This window comes from Ascaphus truei, chromosome 3 (assembly GCF_040206685.1).
Source record: "Ascaphus truei isolate aAscTru1 chromosome 3, aAscTru1.hap1, whole genome shotgun sequence".
Taxonomy (NCBI): domain Eukaryota; kingdom Metazoa; phylum Chordata; class Amphibia; order Anura; family Ascaphidae; genus Ascaphus; species Ascaphus truei.
In genome coordinates, this window is record NC_134485.1 from 35,171,979 (window position 1) to 35,188,495 (window position 16,517).

At 42.9% G+C, this 16,517-nt stretch overlaps 1 protein-coding gene across 9 annotated transcripts in view; it reads left to right on the forward strand.

The window, feature by feature from the left end:
- APP (amyloid beta precursor protein) overlaps positions 1–16,517 on the forward strand; it is a 211,443-nt gene that overhangs the window by 57,297 nt on the left and 137,629 nt on the right. For all 9 annotated transcript variants that reach the window (XM_075593939.1, XM_075593943.1, XM_075593936.1 and 6 more), the window contains exon 2: positions 478–645. In XM_075593939.1, coding sequence (XP_075450054.1) covers positions 478–645 — 168 coding nt within the window. The remainder of the gene's footprint in view (positions 1–477; positions 646–16,517) is intronic.

The following is a 16,517-nucleotide window of genomic DNA, read 5'->3' on the forward strand; positions in this document are numbered from 1 at the left end:
AAGTATTTATTTATTTATTTTGAAACTTATTTAAACACACACACACACATATACATACAGTACCTCACTCGCGCACACCATACACACAAAAGGCGTACGGCGCGTTCACACAAACGCGCGCGCACGGCCGCACACAAGTTAGAACGGCCCTTACAGAGAACCTGGGACAACTTATTTTTTTGCAACTGAGAGACTTATGCTAATGTCCGCCTCCTTTTCATCGTTTAAAAACATATCCACGTTTTATTTCACTTGTCTGTATACTGCATTAGAACTACTTTTTCTGAAGGGGGGGGGGGGGGCATTTCTATGAAGTTTAATTATAACAATGTTATGGGTTGATTTTGTAAACATTTCAAGGGATTTGCAAATATGACTTTATTTTAAAAACAAGCATGTTTTGGCATTTCAGGGCAAAAAAGCATGAATGGCTGCAATTTTATGGACACTAAATCACTGTTTGATTTTCTTTCCAAGGTGCCTGCAGATGGGAGTGCTGGTTTGTTGGCCGAGCCACAGGTTGCCATGTTCTGCGGCAAGCTCAATATGCACATGAATGTTCAGAATGGAAAATGGGAATCTGATGTGTCTGGGACCAAGAGCTGCATTGGAACAAAGGAAGGAATCCTTCAGTACTGTCAAGAAGTAAGTGTCCATTTTTCCATGTGTACGGTATATGCTTTTTGAGGGAGCGAGGAGAATGGGCAGAGAGAAGAGACGCTGTTGAGTTAAGTTTGTGAAAAATAAGCGTCAGTACGATCTCTATTGCTCATATCATGTTTTAGAAGGTGTTAGCTTCAAGGGCATGAGTGGCTCTGAAAGCAGCTTTGGCACCAGGAATGGAGTAACGGTAAGGATAAACTGATCGAAAAAGAGCAATTCTAGAGGTATGGAATCGAGAAGACTAGAGAGGGTATCTATGCTTCAGAACAGAGACGACTAGAGAGGGTATCTGTGCTTCAGAACAGAGACGACTAGAGAGGGTATCTATGCTTCAGAACAGAAAAGACTAGAGAGGGTATCTATGCTTCAGAACAGAAAAGACTAGAGAGGGTATCTATGCTTCAGAACAGAAAAGACTAGAGAGGGTATCTGTGCTTCAGAACAGAGACGACTAGAGAGGGTATCTGTGCTTCAGAACAGAGACGACTAGAGAGGGTATCTGTGCTTCAGAACAGAGAAGACTAGAGAGGGTATCTATGCTTCAGAACAGAGAAGACTAGAGAGGGTATCTATGCTTCAGAACAGAGAAGACTAGAGAGGGTATCTATGCTTCAGAACAGAAAAGACTAGAGAGGGTATCTGTGCTTCAGAACAGAGACGACTAGAGAGGGTATCTGTGCTTCAGAACAGAGACGACTAGAGAGGGTATCTGTGCTTCAGAACAGAGAAGACTAGAGAGGGTATCTATGCTTCAGAACAGAGAAGACTAGAGAGGGTATCTATGCTTCAGAACAGAGAAGACTAGAGAGGGTATCTATGCTTCAGAACAGAAAAGACTAGAGAGGGTATCTGTGCTTCAGAACAGAGACGACTAGAGAGGGTATCTGTGCTTCAGAACAGAGACGACTAGAGAGGGTATCTGTGCTTCAGAACAGAGAAGACTAGAGAGGGTATCTATGCTTCAGAACAGAGAAGACTAGAGAGGGTATCTATGCTTCAGAACAGAGAAGACTCTAGATTAATAATAGTACAAATAATACTGGAATAATGTAAGCTCTTAATTTGAAAGACTTCTTAGGCAAAAATAAATACTATTAAGTAATGTTTTAGTAGGAAAAAACAATTAACATTAGGACAAACATTATTGTGTGTGTACAGTATGTATATATATATATATATATATATATATATATATATATATACACATATATATACAGGCATACCTCGGTTGAAGGACACTCACTTTAAGTACACTCGCGAGTAAGGACATATCGCCCAATAGGCAAAAAGCAGCTCACGCATGCACCTGTCAGCACGTCCTGAACAGCAATACCGGCTCCCTACCTGTACCGAAGCTGTGCGCAAGCGGGGAGACTATAGAGTCTGTTACAAATGCGTTATTTACATCGGTTATGAACGTAAAAATCTACTCGCCACCTAGTACCAAACGTGTGCTGCTTGGGCCAATATTTACTCGCCCGGGGGTTAAATCCACTCGCCCGGGGCGAGCAAATGTATAGGTTTGTCGAACACTGTATATATATATATATGTATATGTGTGTGTGTATATATGTGTATACAGTATGTATATATATATGTATGTATATATATATATGTTTGTCAGTTTGTAGAACGGTTTAATGTTCCGTCAAGAGAATAATTCTTGGTTTAGAGTTCTCTGACCCATGACTGTAACAACTCCTTTGGGTTCATCATTAAAACAGAAATTGTCACTTTAGCTGTACTTTAACTAGCTTACACATGTGTATGTGACTGCTGACTTGGCACATTTCAGTGCGCACATACGGTATCATGGATCAAAATCCTGAAACAAATGTCTGTACACAAGTTAAAAATTTTAATCTCAACCCAAGAAACACCTTCAATTATATAATCATGTATAATAAACATGTTACACGTACTTTACACTTGCTCCTAAAAAGGCCAACATTTAAAGAAAGCTGCTGCTTGATCATTGTTATTTTTTACATTTATTATTAAATGGATCCTCCTTAATGAGACTGCGAAATAAATACCGTAGGGAATCCCTTTATGAAGTGATGAATTATTCCTGTTCACACGCCTCATAGAATATCCTCTCTTTAGTGTAAATACTGCTATATATAGAATATATTATTTGTATTTAAACATGCCGTAAAGTTTTACAATAACGCCCACCCTAGTTTACAGATGCATACAATTCTACCTCTGTATACATGTACTTGATCACATAAGCGTTAAAGGAAGGATCCTCTTTTATTACATTAAAAATACAAATTAATAGTTTGTACATGGTTTCCATATAGCTGGGGATCTATGAAAAGACAAAATGGATGTATTACAGCTTGGGACCCACGGGTGTTCTTTGGGGTTTAAGCCTGTTCTTTTCAGCTCAAGGAATCCTCTGGTTTCCCCTAAATATTTACTGTGTTAAAATTACCAATGTTAATTCCTTGATTTTTTAAAAAGGTATCTTAACTGGGTGTCCAGTAGTAATCTGTCGCTAATGACGTTGCTGCTTCCTATTGGCCCGCGGTACCTGCAAGATTTGGCTGCCATTTTGTTTCTGGTAACTTGCTAGGTAAATAAAGCAGCCAGGCTCCGGAGTATCCCCCCACTTCCCATGCTGTAACCAGGATAAAGGAAAGTGGGAGAATAAAACTAACACACTGGGTTGCTGCTTTATTGTGGCAATTTCATAAACCAGTTCTCTCCGCACGGTTGGGGAATGTTATCTGGCACTTGTTAGAAATTCATGTTTACACCCAAAGGGGCATGAAAGGGAACCTTCCTAAATTGCTTAACTTTAGCAGAGGACAGAGACACTATGGCTGTTTTTCAATATACTGTGAAACCACTTCCCAGCGCTGGAGAAGGTTTGAGTCCTATTCTTTTAAATGGAGTTGAACTCTTCTCCGGCACAGAAATTTGCAGCATATTGAATATAAGCAAAACTTAATTATTTTCACATCACATACTGTTTGTGCTTTTGTTAGCCAGGCTTATATTGCCAAGTGGCTTCGGGGGCCCCTAGCCATGTCACCTGTTTAATCTATGATAGCAAAACAGTAATGAAAATAATCTTACACAGGATGCTATCGTCACGCTGAACATTACTAATCATACGTGTAAGAAGTGAGGAGCTGGTTAGAAATGTCCTGGTGTTTATCCCGGGCAAAAAGCAACACACAATGTACAGTATAATGTTCTGTAAACCTGACATGCTAAATTATTCAGTGCGATTACCCCGGGCATGTGTGCGGCTTTGTCTTATTGTGTTACGCGAGATGGTCTTTCCGTGTAGTTAGAATGAAAAGACAGAGCGTCATATTTTCTTTTGTCCTGGTTTATTTGTAGTTATTAAAAGGTGCAGATTTCAACCTAAGATTGTGTTCCTGCTTTTGATGTTAACCTTGTGTAATTAAACCAGCTCAACTAAAAACTCAAACCATTCAAATATAGACGCAGTTGTATTTGTTACTCGTTTATTTTTCGATCACTGGTTCTAAACCGGGGGTGGGCAACTCCAGTCCTCAAGGGCCACAAACAGGTCAGGTTTGCAGGATATCTCTGCTTCAGCACAGGTGGCTCAGTCTTTGTGATGTCCTGCAAACCTGACCTGTTGGTGGCCCTTGAGGACTGGAGTTGCCCGCCCCTGTTCTAAACGTATCAGGTTACACAAAAAAACCAGGGTCAATGTTTTATATTGCGCCAAATGTTTTGTTTGCAGAGGGAGCTGCTAATCCCAGTAGCTTGTGTACAAAGTGAACCAGTGCGGTAACCTGTGTGAAATGTAAACACTCCCCTTTTTATTCATCGCACTCTGCATGTCAGTCCAATGCAGTCACATTAGAGGATATACATCTGATTCTTAGTATAATCCCTTTTACTGTGAAATAAAATACGTGTTCCCACCACACGCCCGCCCGCCGCCCGCTGCTAATATTGCGACTCGATTTCTAGTTGGGAGAAGATCTGGCGCCGGGGACAGAACAACAATAAAAGCCATGTTGTGGTAAAAGTGACGCCCATTAGAGTAACACATTCACATTTCTTGGCGCGGCAACGAACGAAACGGGTTTTGATGTGTTGTTGTGCATCACGTGATGTGGATGATGTGACTGTGGCAGTATACACGTCAGTAGATCCTCTACGAAGTAGAATTTATGGAAAGAACTAGGAGCCGTTTGCAGTATATTTTCTGCAGTGCGGAAGTGACATTATTCCCAAGTGTAATAGTGAAGTCATCCTTTCTCCACATCGTTCTCTGCAGGGTCGTGTTACGGGGGGCAATCGTAACCAGAACCATCTCTTCCTCTGCGGGAGGGGACGGAGGATAGAGTTGTGATCAAGATCTGCACTAGTCTTTGCAGGGCAGGGTTTGGTTTGTAAGGTTGGTTACAATACAAACGGATATTTTGACTTCTATGTTACTCTGTGCAGGAAGGATATAGGTGTGTAGGCCATAAAAAGGGAAACTCCCTATGTATTGATGTGTCTTGTTTGAAGAGCAGAAACATGTTTAGTAGTTTTTACTTGTATAGGAATTTGAAGGCATTAAAACAGCTTCTTCTTTTTGGTAAGTATAAAGAGAAAACGGAGAAACGCGCGCCAGAGTTGCCTCAGATTATGGAATAATGGCATAAAGAAATGAAGCCGGGGGCGCGTCTATGAGGACCTAATAGAATACAAAATACAGGATGCTGCTAAAGAGACCAGCTCCAGATTAGAGAGCTCCACTTGAGAACAGACCTGGTGTGGAGCTCTCTAACGAGGAGCTCTCTAACGAGGAGCTCTCTAACGTGGAGCTAGTTTCTTCACCAGCTTCAAAATATCCTGTATTTGTACTTTTTGGGTATGACCATTTTTACATGTACCAAAGAGAAGATGCGTGTATTTGACCCCAGATTGCATCTTCTCCTGGTGACATATTTCTGCAGCGGTGATGTTTTTAAGGCTTGACTGAAAGTAATATATAAACCGAGCAAATCCTCGGTAGATTAGGTAACAATGATGAAGCCGCGGTTGTGTCCTAGAACCATATTTAAGCAAGCTGAAAACTTCCAGTCCATAATAATAATAATAGCATGTTCTTGTATAGCACTGCTAGTTGTACGAAGCGCTTTACAGAGGCATTTTGCAGACACAGGTCCCTGCCCCATGGAGCTTACAATCTATGTTTTTGGTGCCTGAGGCACAGGGAGATAAAGTGACTTGCCCAAGGTCACAACGAGCCGACACCAGGAATTGAACCAGGTTCCCCTGCTATTAATGGTCAAGCTGAAAATACCATGATTAAGTATAGTGATTTCATGTGCACTGTACCTAATTTTTTTTTAAAACTGAGCAACAGTGCACATTTGCATGTTTTAAGCGTATATTATTCATGAGTAAGTCTCATGCAATACTTAAGCCTTTTCACTGCTAAACACATCACTTGAATTACTTACAACAAAGTCACCATGTCATAGAAATGGTTGTACTGTATAATTTGATTTACGCCCTGGAGTTTATTGCAGAAATGTGCAGCTGTGTTTTTTTCTTGAGGCTTGCATAAAACTGAATTTAACATATTTGATTAGCATCTCCCTGAGGGCGTTTTCCTACTCTAGAAGCGCGCATTAGTAGAAGTTCCTGGCCTGCATGCTGCTAGTGACAGCTGGACAAAAAGCTCCAACAAAGGGGTTGTACATTGAGGCCATTTCGAATGTTGTAAGCCTTCTAATCCCTGATTTCTCGTGAGTATTTGGAAGACAATTTGTCTGCACTACATTGTAAGAATACAAATCTGAATCGCCAAAATATTTAGCTGTCAAAGTTTCATTTCTAAACGCACACTATTTGTCGAGTTCTGGACTACAAATGGCACTTTCATGTAATCGCCCTTCCGTCGATAAACTGGCAACATAAATACTCTCTGTGAAAATCACCTGTCAAACTTCTACTTTGAGATATTTGCCTGAGGTGCACGGTATCTCTGAATATTCTTCCACTCACCGCTAAACTTACAAAGTCCGTCTGTTAGTAGGTTTTCTAGCTATGCACTTTTTTTTAACCCATTCTGTGCTGAAAAAAATCTGTGAAATATGGCAGGCATAAACTTATAGGGGTCCATGTTAAAATGGACAAGAAGCAAAAAGTGAGTGCTTTTAAAGACACACGCGGTGAGTGTTTATTTGCATGTCATTACCCAGAATCCCTGGCTGCAGTGAAACCATTGTATGCTAAGAGATAATGATAAAGGCAGATTTGTGGACCTTTGTGAGACATGAAAATGTACTCAAAAGTGGTGTTTTTATTTGCTGTATGGTGCAGGTGTTTGTCACATTTTTTTACTCCCCATAACCTACTTTGTGTTGTCTGGTTAAAGTCACTCTGATAAAGCTTGATAAAGTGCTTGCGCACGAAACGCGTAGGTGCTTTCTCATCTGTCATCCATTGTGAGCTACACAATAAATGAATCTTTATTTGGAGTTGCCCTGGATTCTTCATTTTTTTTTCTCCAGTGCTGGCTGTTCTACCTACTATTTTCTAAAGTCACTCTGGCAGACTTTTAAATAGGCGTCCTTCCTCCTGACACAATGCCTGCAGAATATGCCATGCTCTCTTCCCCAATGCACCCTGTCATGAACGGCACACCTGTGAGCACGTGACTTGTGCATGTAACTGGTTAATACATCTACCCTATTTCCTGGATTCTAAGATGCATCCCTTTTTCAGACACGTGAAAATGGGATAAAGGGTGCGTCTTAGAATCGAGGAAATACGGTAGCTATGCAGCTGACTCGCTCATCTCCCCACAGGGCCCCTTAAATGAGGAATATCTCCTGTTAAATCGTCACACCTCAATTCGCTTCCACCACCAAAAATATCGATAGGAACAGCTTGAGTGGACTGCGTAGTATTGTATGGGAGGTGCGCAGTGGGATAAGACTCATAGGCATATTCTGTAAACTGTGGCACTGAACTCCCTTGTACCAGAAATGGAACAGTCACTTAGAGCTTAACATTTTATTAGGATTGTAGAAAATAAAGTGTCTAATAAGAAACCCGACAAAGAGCTAAAATAAAAGGAGGTGCAGCGATGTATGTGTTTATCGGGCTGTATTCCTATGCCTGTGAGGCAATTTGCTTACTGACAGGCTGCTAAATCGATTTATGTCTATTGCTAATGTAAACCAATTGTTGGCCCCAAGTCTTGTTGTTATATGTGTGTGCTCAGCAAGATGTCCCGTATTGGCTCGGATATAGTACGGCCTCGCACACAATACGACCCTAAAGTTTTGAAGGTGTTCTACATGAGAAATAAAAAGGTGTTAGGCTGCGCATATAATACGAGTACAGTTTTCGGAAGGACATTTTTAGGGAAAAAAACATAGCCCTATATTCGGGCCAATACGGTAGCTGCAAACTGCTCCAACAGTGTGCTTTGGTAACAATCTTAACATGTTAGCCGGAAAGTCTGAGATCGTTCTGTTTAAAGAACTAACAATGCAATGAAGTCCTCTTCTAATGGTAACCTGGAGTGGGGTTGTGCAGCTCCTGTCTCCCGCCAGTGTCCCTGTGTTGAGTATAGAATTAACCTCATCTGCCGGGTCACACTGATTTTATGATCGTGTGCACATTTTCAGAACATAAAGCAGAGGTTAGCTACGCTTGTATTGGATAGGTGCTTAGTACTGTAGTTATATTGCAGTTTCAGCAGAAGCCAAACACACAGCCTGTGTAAAAAAAAGGCGTTGGAGGCAATCCAAGCAGCACATAAAACAATAAATAAAAGAAAAAGTACAATATATCTTTTTTTTGTTTTGATATATGCAGCCTTTGATTACCTTTATTGAAAACGAATGACCTAATCTTCCCGTCGATTCGTTCTCCCGTGATCGATCAGAAAAAATCCTGCTTCATAGATTTCACTAAATGGCAGAGTTCAGTTTCACTCTATCCCTCAGTCAGTGTAACTCAGCAGTTACAATGTATTCTTATTTTACTAACGGTATCTATTGTTACAGTTTGCAGCTCAAACTTTTGGGAACATTAGCAACAAATTATCACAAACAGGAAAGTGTTGCTAATATCTTGCACTGATCTTGCTCTGCTGGGGAGGTGGGCTTAAAACCTGCTATACAAATTGAAGGATGCTCAATATATTAAAACTCATTAAAAAATGGCATTAAGCTTTGAATTAAAAACACATGTAAGTATTATCTAATACTACAGAACTGGTACACACACACACACACACACACACACACACACACACACACACACACACACACACACACACACACACACACACACACACAGATGTAGCAGCCGTTATTGCTCCCACTTTGCACGGGACATACCTATTGTGCCAGCAGGAACAACCGCCATTGTAATGGCGGCCGTGCGTGAAAAAAGGGGCGGAGTCAACACACTATTGGAGCAGTTGGCGCACGCCAGTGGGTGCATTAACCCCTGCTACATTGGTACATTTACGTATACAACGCGTTAGTAGGGGAAATTGGCCCTGCCCTCGCTTTTGAAAAATGTAATTGATTTTATAGTCGTTGTGCTTTTCTATGATTAATGGGCTCTGGCTACCAGAACTGAACAAATATATATATATATATATATATATATATATATATATATATATATATATATATATATATATATATATATATATATATATATATATATATATTTGGGAGTTTGATTCCTGATTCTACAAACCAGGTCCGTGTTTAACAGAGATTTTTATAATGGTGTCAATAAATGGGACTGAACATCACTTTTAATCATTGTGTTCTTGTATGGCATTAAAATAACTTTAAAAAAAAACCAATTCATTGATGGAATTGTGTTATTCTTCAATGCTTTTTGGTCACTTCTGGACAATTGCAGCTGTTGGGACTTTGGACTGTTTCCCCCCCCCCCCAAAAAAAGAGAGTGAGTAAAATGATGAAACTGCAAGCATGAGTCAGCAAGGAATGGGTTTAATGTTTCAATGCAGAATAAGGTTAGTTTGAAGAAGATCAGCAAGATTATTTTATCAAGCTGAAGGCAAATACAGCTGCAGACAACTTGCAAGAATTGCTGCAATGTCTATGGACAATTGACCTTCCCGGAAGATAACACTTTTGCAACACAATTACCTTGAGTAACCCAAGTCTGCTAACTCAGGCCCTACACTAAGCCACAGAAAGGAGATAGCCGGAAAGTGCTGACGAGAAGATGCAGCTAGGGCACAGGAAAAAATGAATATACATGAGTAAGGCTGAGTCCCCGCTAGCGCTGAGGTCGCTATGCGCTTGGCGCGCTTACCTTCTGCAATGTGGATCAGCTCATCCCCCTCCCGCTGTGCTCGCGTGCTCATGCGCGTGCACACACGCTCTCCCAAGCGTTCTGCTTGGGGAGACAAGGGAGAGATACTTTCCTGCTGAGAGCAGGGTCACATGACCCTGCTCTGACAAATGGGAAGTGAGAGGGCGTGTTCTACGCTGCTGTCACACGCACACTGACACTGAATTCAGCAGAGAAGTGAAAAGGTGGGGTGGGGGCAAACGGAATGAGAGGGGGGGCAAACGGACGGGGGGGCAAACGGAGTGCTGCTGTGTGGTGTGGGGGGGCAAACGGAGTGCTGCTGTGTGGTGGTGGGAGGGCATAGGGAGTGGTGTGGGGGAGAGAGAAAGGGGGAGAAGGGAGAGAGATAGGGGGGAGAAGGGAGAGAGAGAGAGAGGAGGGGGAGAAGGGGGAGAGAGAGAGAGGGGAGAAAGCAAGGGGGGCCGGGAGAGAGAGCGCAGGGGGGAGAGAATGCAGGGGGGGCTGGGAGAGAGAGCAGCACAGGGGGGGCGGGGAGAGCGCAGGGGGGAAAGGGGAGAGAATGCAGGGGGGGGGCTGGGAGAGAGAGCAGCACAGGGGGGGCGGGGAGAGAGCGCAGGGGGGACGGGGGAGAGAGCGCATGGGGGATGGCCGGGAGAGAGGGGGGCCAAGAGAAAGCGCGCGGGGGGGGGGCAGGGGAGAGAGAGCGCGGGGGTGCAGGGGAGAGAGAGTGTAGGGGGGGGCGGGTAGAGAGAGCGCAGGGGGTGGGGAGAGAGGGCGCAAGGGGGACGGGGAGAGAGGGGGGATGGCCGGGAGAGAGAGCACAAGGGGGGGCAGGGGAGAGAGAGCGCAGGGGGGGGGGGGCGGGGAAGAGCGCAGGGGGGATGAGGGAGAGAGCGCATGGGGGGAGGGAGAGAGAGAGGGCAGGGGGAGAGAGAGAGAAAGAGAGCAATGGGGGGGAGAGAGAGCAATGGGGGGAGAGAGAGCAATAGGGGGGGGGAGAGATATACACAGAAACACAGACAGCCCCTATACAGCCAATGACACACCCTCTCCCGTAGTAGCCAGGACCCCCACTCCTGCTCTAAAAATGTTGCAGGACAGCGATCGCTCATGCTTGGTGAGCTGGTGACATCACTGCTCTCCACGCATGAGCGAGCTCAGCGGTAGCGTGGACTCAGCCTAACCAGAGCATGCAATAGGGAAACTGTTTTCTTCAAGTGTATACTGTATATACCAGTGCTTTAGGAGAGGTGATTTGTCTTGACCAGGTGCTTGCCTCACACCGAGGCAACACTGCACTATTTATCCTAATTGCGTGCTGTGCTTTGAGAAACGTGTGTCCAACCCCCCTTCCTTCAGCAGCAAAGAGTATTCATTTGTTACCTTGCTCCAAAGCATTATTATCTGTGTATTAGATAGAGCATAGTGCAGAACTGTTGATTTATGGCACCTTACGGTAGAAATAAGATGTCTTTTTATAATGATGAATTCTTGGTTTGCTCAACCAATCACACAAAGATAAATTAGACTCTGCTTACATCAGATGCTAGAAGGTATTTTGGCTTAAAGACCAGGAGTCGGTTGCTACAAACAACCTCTTCCGTAATAATATTTAATCTTGTTGCGTTTGAAGTTGGCAAAGAGATGACCATAGACTAACATTGATTCTGTAATCTAAGCCTGAAGAGGAAATGGTGTCTTTCACAACGGTTCACCAATAAAGCAACGCCTTTTTGCAATCAGTGAAAAACCTTCAAGATGATTTTTGGGTGGTTTAGGAAATTTTATTATTTAGGTCAAATGTATTTATTTATAAAATGTTTTACCAGGAAGTAATGCATTGAGTGTACCCTCTCGTTTTCAAGTATGTCCTGGGCATAGAGTTAAGATGACAAATAATACATTGTTACATAAGTGAACAGGGTATACATTATATACAAGACATAGCATGCACAGTTAGGCCGCGCGTATAGTGCCGGCGACGCGTGACGTCACCCATCGCCGTCACCGCTAGCAATAGTTGTATTTTGCTTTGCGGCGGCATCGCGGGCGACCAGGCCATTGATTGGTTCAGGGGCTGTTACATGAGACGACAGCCCCTGAAAAATCAAATATTCCCTGCTTTAAAAAATCGCATTGCCCCGTCGCTTACTATAAGCGCACGACAATGCATTTGTTTTCGGTCGCCGTCGCCAGCACTATAAGCGCGGCTTTAGAGATAATATATATTGTAGGCGTATGTAACAGTTACAGACCAGATTAAAATGTGAGCTCGCTTTAGTTTTGAAAGAACTTAGACTGGTGGTGGTTCCAGTTTTTGGGTGCACGGTAAGAGGAGGAGCGGACGGATACTTTGCTGAACCTTGGGACCATGAACAGTCTTTTGGAGTCAGCTCTCAGATAAGTGCTGCATGTGGTATGGGGTGAGGCAACAATCTGTTACATTTTCTTTTATATTTTGTCGTCTATTGATGACAAGATGTGTTTTTTTATTTTTTTTATTTTAGAAAAGTTAAAAAAAAAAACACACAATTATTTGACAGAAATAGACAATAAACCTTAGAGAACCGCACCGTGTTTTCATTTTGTTTCTTTAGTAGTAAGCAGATAAATCTATTTTGTTGGCCTATTAAAAAGAACTCCCAGGTAATAAAACATCTCTTCTGCGTATTGATTTGTGGAGCCTGACTTCTGGAGCAGAGACACTTCTGCAGCATTTTACAACTGCTAGGGGAAAAGGGCCATTGTAACTGATTTCTAAAAGTTAGTTTGCAATTGAATTCCCACTGGTGTTGGGGATATTCCTTTCGAGCAATGCTTCTGATCTCTCTCTTTTGTAAAATTGTACAATGCAATACCCAACCCTCGGCTTTATTGTAATCAGCCTGGTTGAACACATGACTTTTGCCCTCACTAGTCAACCAGACAATTTGGTTTTATATATGCCCTTTGAGCAGAGTTTTAATTTGATGATGTGAGAAAATATAAATGTCCGCTTTAATGGAAAGTGTAAACATGTTTTAATTGGCAGGAAAATACCAGCAGAGAAACTGTACAGTCAAAACAAAGCTGTAGTTGAAAAGTATTGTACCATGAAAATCTAGTCTTCATAAGCAATTGTCACAGGGAAAACCGCATGCATTCGAAGAATGAGTGACATTCAATAAACTAATCTGTTTGGTTAACTGAAAAGAGCTGCCCTAGGTCAATAATAAGTCAAGTGAAGTCTGTTGGCAGCCCTTGTTACAGGATGTTATTAAATGCATAAAGAAAACATTATTTTAAAGTGTACACATACTTATATATGTACTCTAACTCGGTTAACCAGTCCCAACAATGCTCAACTTGTTGTTTTTTTTTACAATTTCAGTTTTAGGTGCTGGTGCACTAATTGTTTATCCTATAGGAAGCCACAGTGTCATCCATTGTGGATTCCTATTGGCCTGCGGCTTGGAGGCCATTTTGTTTCCACAGTATGGGAGGGGAACACAAACACCTAAACCTGTAACATCTCATGGGATCCCTAGAGCTGAATAGTGGGGGCCATTTCTGGAGGAACCCTTGTTCAAATCCTGTTCAATCAATCCACACTATTCTCCTTCTTTGGGCATTTTATTAAAGCTGCAGTTCAAGCTGCCGTTTGGGAAAAAATATATATTTTTGTCCCATTCAATATGTGCATCAATACAATCTGCACTCTGACAAGTGATTAAGCTGCAGATCGATCCGTTTTCCTGTAATCGATCGTTTGTTCCAGGGTTATTTCATTTAGTTCTTGCACAGCATTCTGGGCAATGTAGTCCTGGAATATGTTTGACTGGGCAGTTACTGGATACAATTGGTGCACTGCTAGAGAGAGGGCGGGGCTCAAGAGCCAGAGCCTATCCGAAGGGGAAGGGGCTGTCACTTTGGAAATGCTTCCTACATTAGAAACATTAAAGATGTCTTTAAAACATTTTTTTTTTTAAATGCTACAAGTATTTTCTCATAGTACAGAACTGATTTATTAAAAAAAACACATGTAGGATATTGCTTGAGCTGCTGCTTTAATTTGCTTGCTGTAAGAGATTTTTCTTGCCCTTTCCGAAGCTGTTTTTATTTATTAAATCTGATGCTCTGTTCAGGAGATCTAAGCGTTTGAAATGTTATGGTTTCCTCAGAAGCGACAAATTAAGAAAATCATGATATTTAACACTACCTTTTTTTTTTTATGCACACGGCATACTCCGACACTGTACTAACAAATGAGTTACTGACAAAGCTTCTGGGGGGATTGCTGATTTATAAAAGCAATTAAAAGAAGACAAATGAGCAGCCTGGATTGCTGCTTTAAAGTCAATGTAAACGTGCTATCAGCAAACACGAAGGGCTCTGATTGTGAAAGTGTCCTTGCTACCAGACTAGGCAGAACTGGTGCAAACACCGTGCACCTTATATTCAAGGAAGTAAACGCTGCTGTTTTTCCTGGGTAAATCTGGTGCTGTTATTCACGCTCGTTTTGCAGCCTGAAGACTTTGATAAATAACCCCTTTCATATTCTATTCACCCTAATCTTTCAGATGTGTCTGTCTGTTTAGTCTGTATCAGGGATAGCCAACTCCAGTCCCCAAGGGCCACCAACAGGTCAGGGTTTCCAGATATCCCTGCTTCAGCACAGGTTTTCAATTGAGCCACCTGTGCTGAAGCAGGGATATCCTGAAAACCTGACCTGTAGATGGCCCTTGAGGACTGGAGTTGGCCACCCCTGGTTTATGCCTTACTTTATGATAAGGAAGTTACTGGTCACGATCATTTCCCTGTAACAGGCACACACGTCAAGTGCTGGTATGAGTAGCAATGAGTTCAATGGGAGCTAACACCGGGGCGGGTAAGATAACCCAGCGGGGGGTGATAGATTGTCTCGGGGGGGGTGTGCTACAGAGGCCTTGCGCTTCCCCGAAGGCATTTAAAATAAATGCCGGGGATCGCGTAAGGCCTCTGTAACTGGTTTACTTACCTTGGTTCCAATGACGCGTCAACATGGCAACGCGGGGTCATGTGACGTCACACGACCCCTCAACGTCATTTTTCCCATTCTTTTGTGTAGCTTCACTGTGAACTGCTAGTTTATTCATTGTAATGTACGTTCCTATCCCTTCCCTTAATATAACACCGAAGTGACCATCACTGCGTAATCAGTGTATGTAATTGTAACTCGATCTCTGTTCCCAGTATACTACACACTGTATTGCAGGGACCAGCTTTGCAAGCGTTGCAAGTTGTTCCAGCATTGAAGGGGTCAAAGAATATTCATTTTCTCAAATACCACTTTTTGTGTGCAGATCGCACTACGGGTCAGTAAGTTTAGAGGGATAGTACATGAGCCATGACCACTGTTGAAGCTAAAATGATTTACTGTGTACCATTCAGTACATGGCACTGGTCCCTCCCCACTCTATCCATCAAGTGTTGGTATGAAGGATGTGAGCACACATCACTCTCTATTATTCAGCACATGCCCTTTAAACTTTACATTAAAGCGCTGACTTACAGCATTTTAACTGATGAATATACAGTAAGTGCCACAAAGACATATGGGTAAAAACAGCACATGCACAATAGGTAGTTTCAATATATTATATTTAAGGCATAGCAAGTAAATTATAGTTCAGCAGTGTTAGCAATCTGGTCCCATTTGTTGGACTGTATGGCTAAAAATGTTTATTCTTACTTGGTTTTGTTCATTCCTAGGTCCATGTTGAAATGGATTTGAAGCAAAAGGTGATACTGTGTGCTGATTTACATATAATTTCCCAGAATCCCTTGCTGCAGTGGAAGGCAAAGGCCGCGATTATAGCGGAAAAAACGCCGGCGGCATTGTATGGTGTGACGCCGCGCGAGGCTCAAAAACAAAATGCATAAATCCAATTAAAGGAAACATACCTGTAGCGCCATGCGCACCGCCTGGAGCTGCATGGCGGCCGAGGAGACATGGAATGTGTTGTTGGCAGGCGACGGTCGCGTCACGTGAGCGGTTCAGCCAATGAGGGCAAACCGCTCACGGCCACGCCTCCAAGCCTCTGCTATAACCAAGACGCTGCTCAGCGGCAGCGCAGGGAGACGTCACAGATAGCGCTGCAGCTCGTGGTATAATAGAGGCCTAAGAGATAATGGTGAAAAGCAGAGTTGTAGACCTGTCTGAGAATGTGCTCACAAGTGATATTTTTATTTACTCTCCACTGGACGGTGAAGGGGTTTTGGCTTTTTTTTTTTAGCCGTCGTAATTTATATAATCTGTGGTTGATACCTAGTGGTTGATACCTAGTCCAGCTTCACATTGCAAAGCGAGTATAACCATCCTCACAGTGATACCCAAAAGGTTGAAACAGCTGTCTGTGAGTAGGTTTATTGGCCATGCACTCCTTTAACCCAGGTTGTGAGAAACCACAGTGTAAGGCCTCGGTCCCGCTGCGCTCGTTGGCGCGGGCGGCCATGTCGCGAGTTCCCCACCAGCAGGGGAATCCTCGCGAGCCGGTCCCGGTCCCCCCTGGCGGCACAGCTGACTA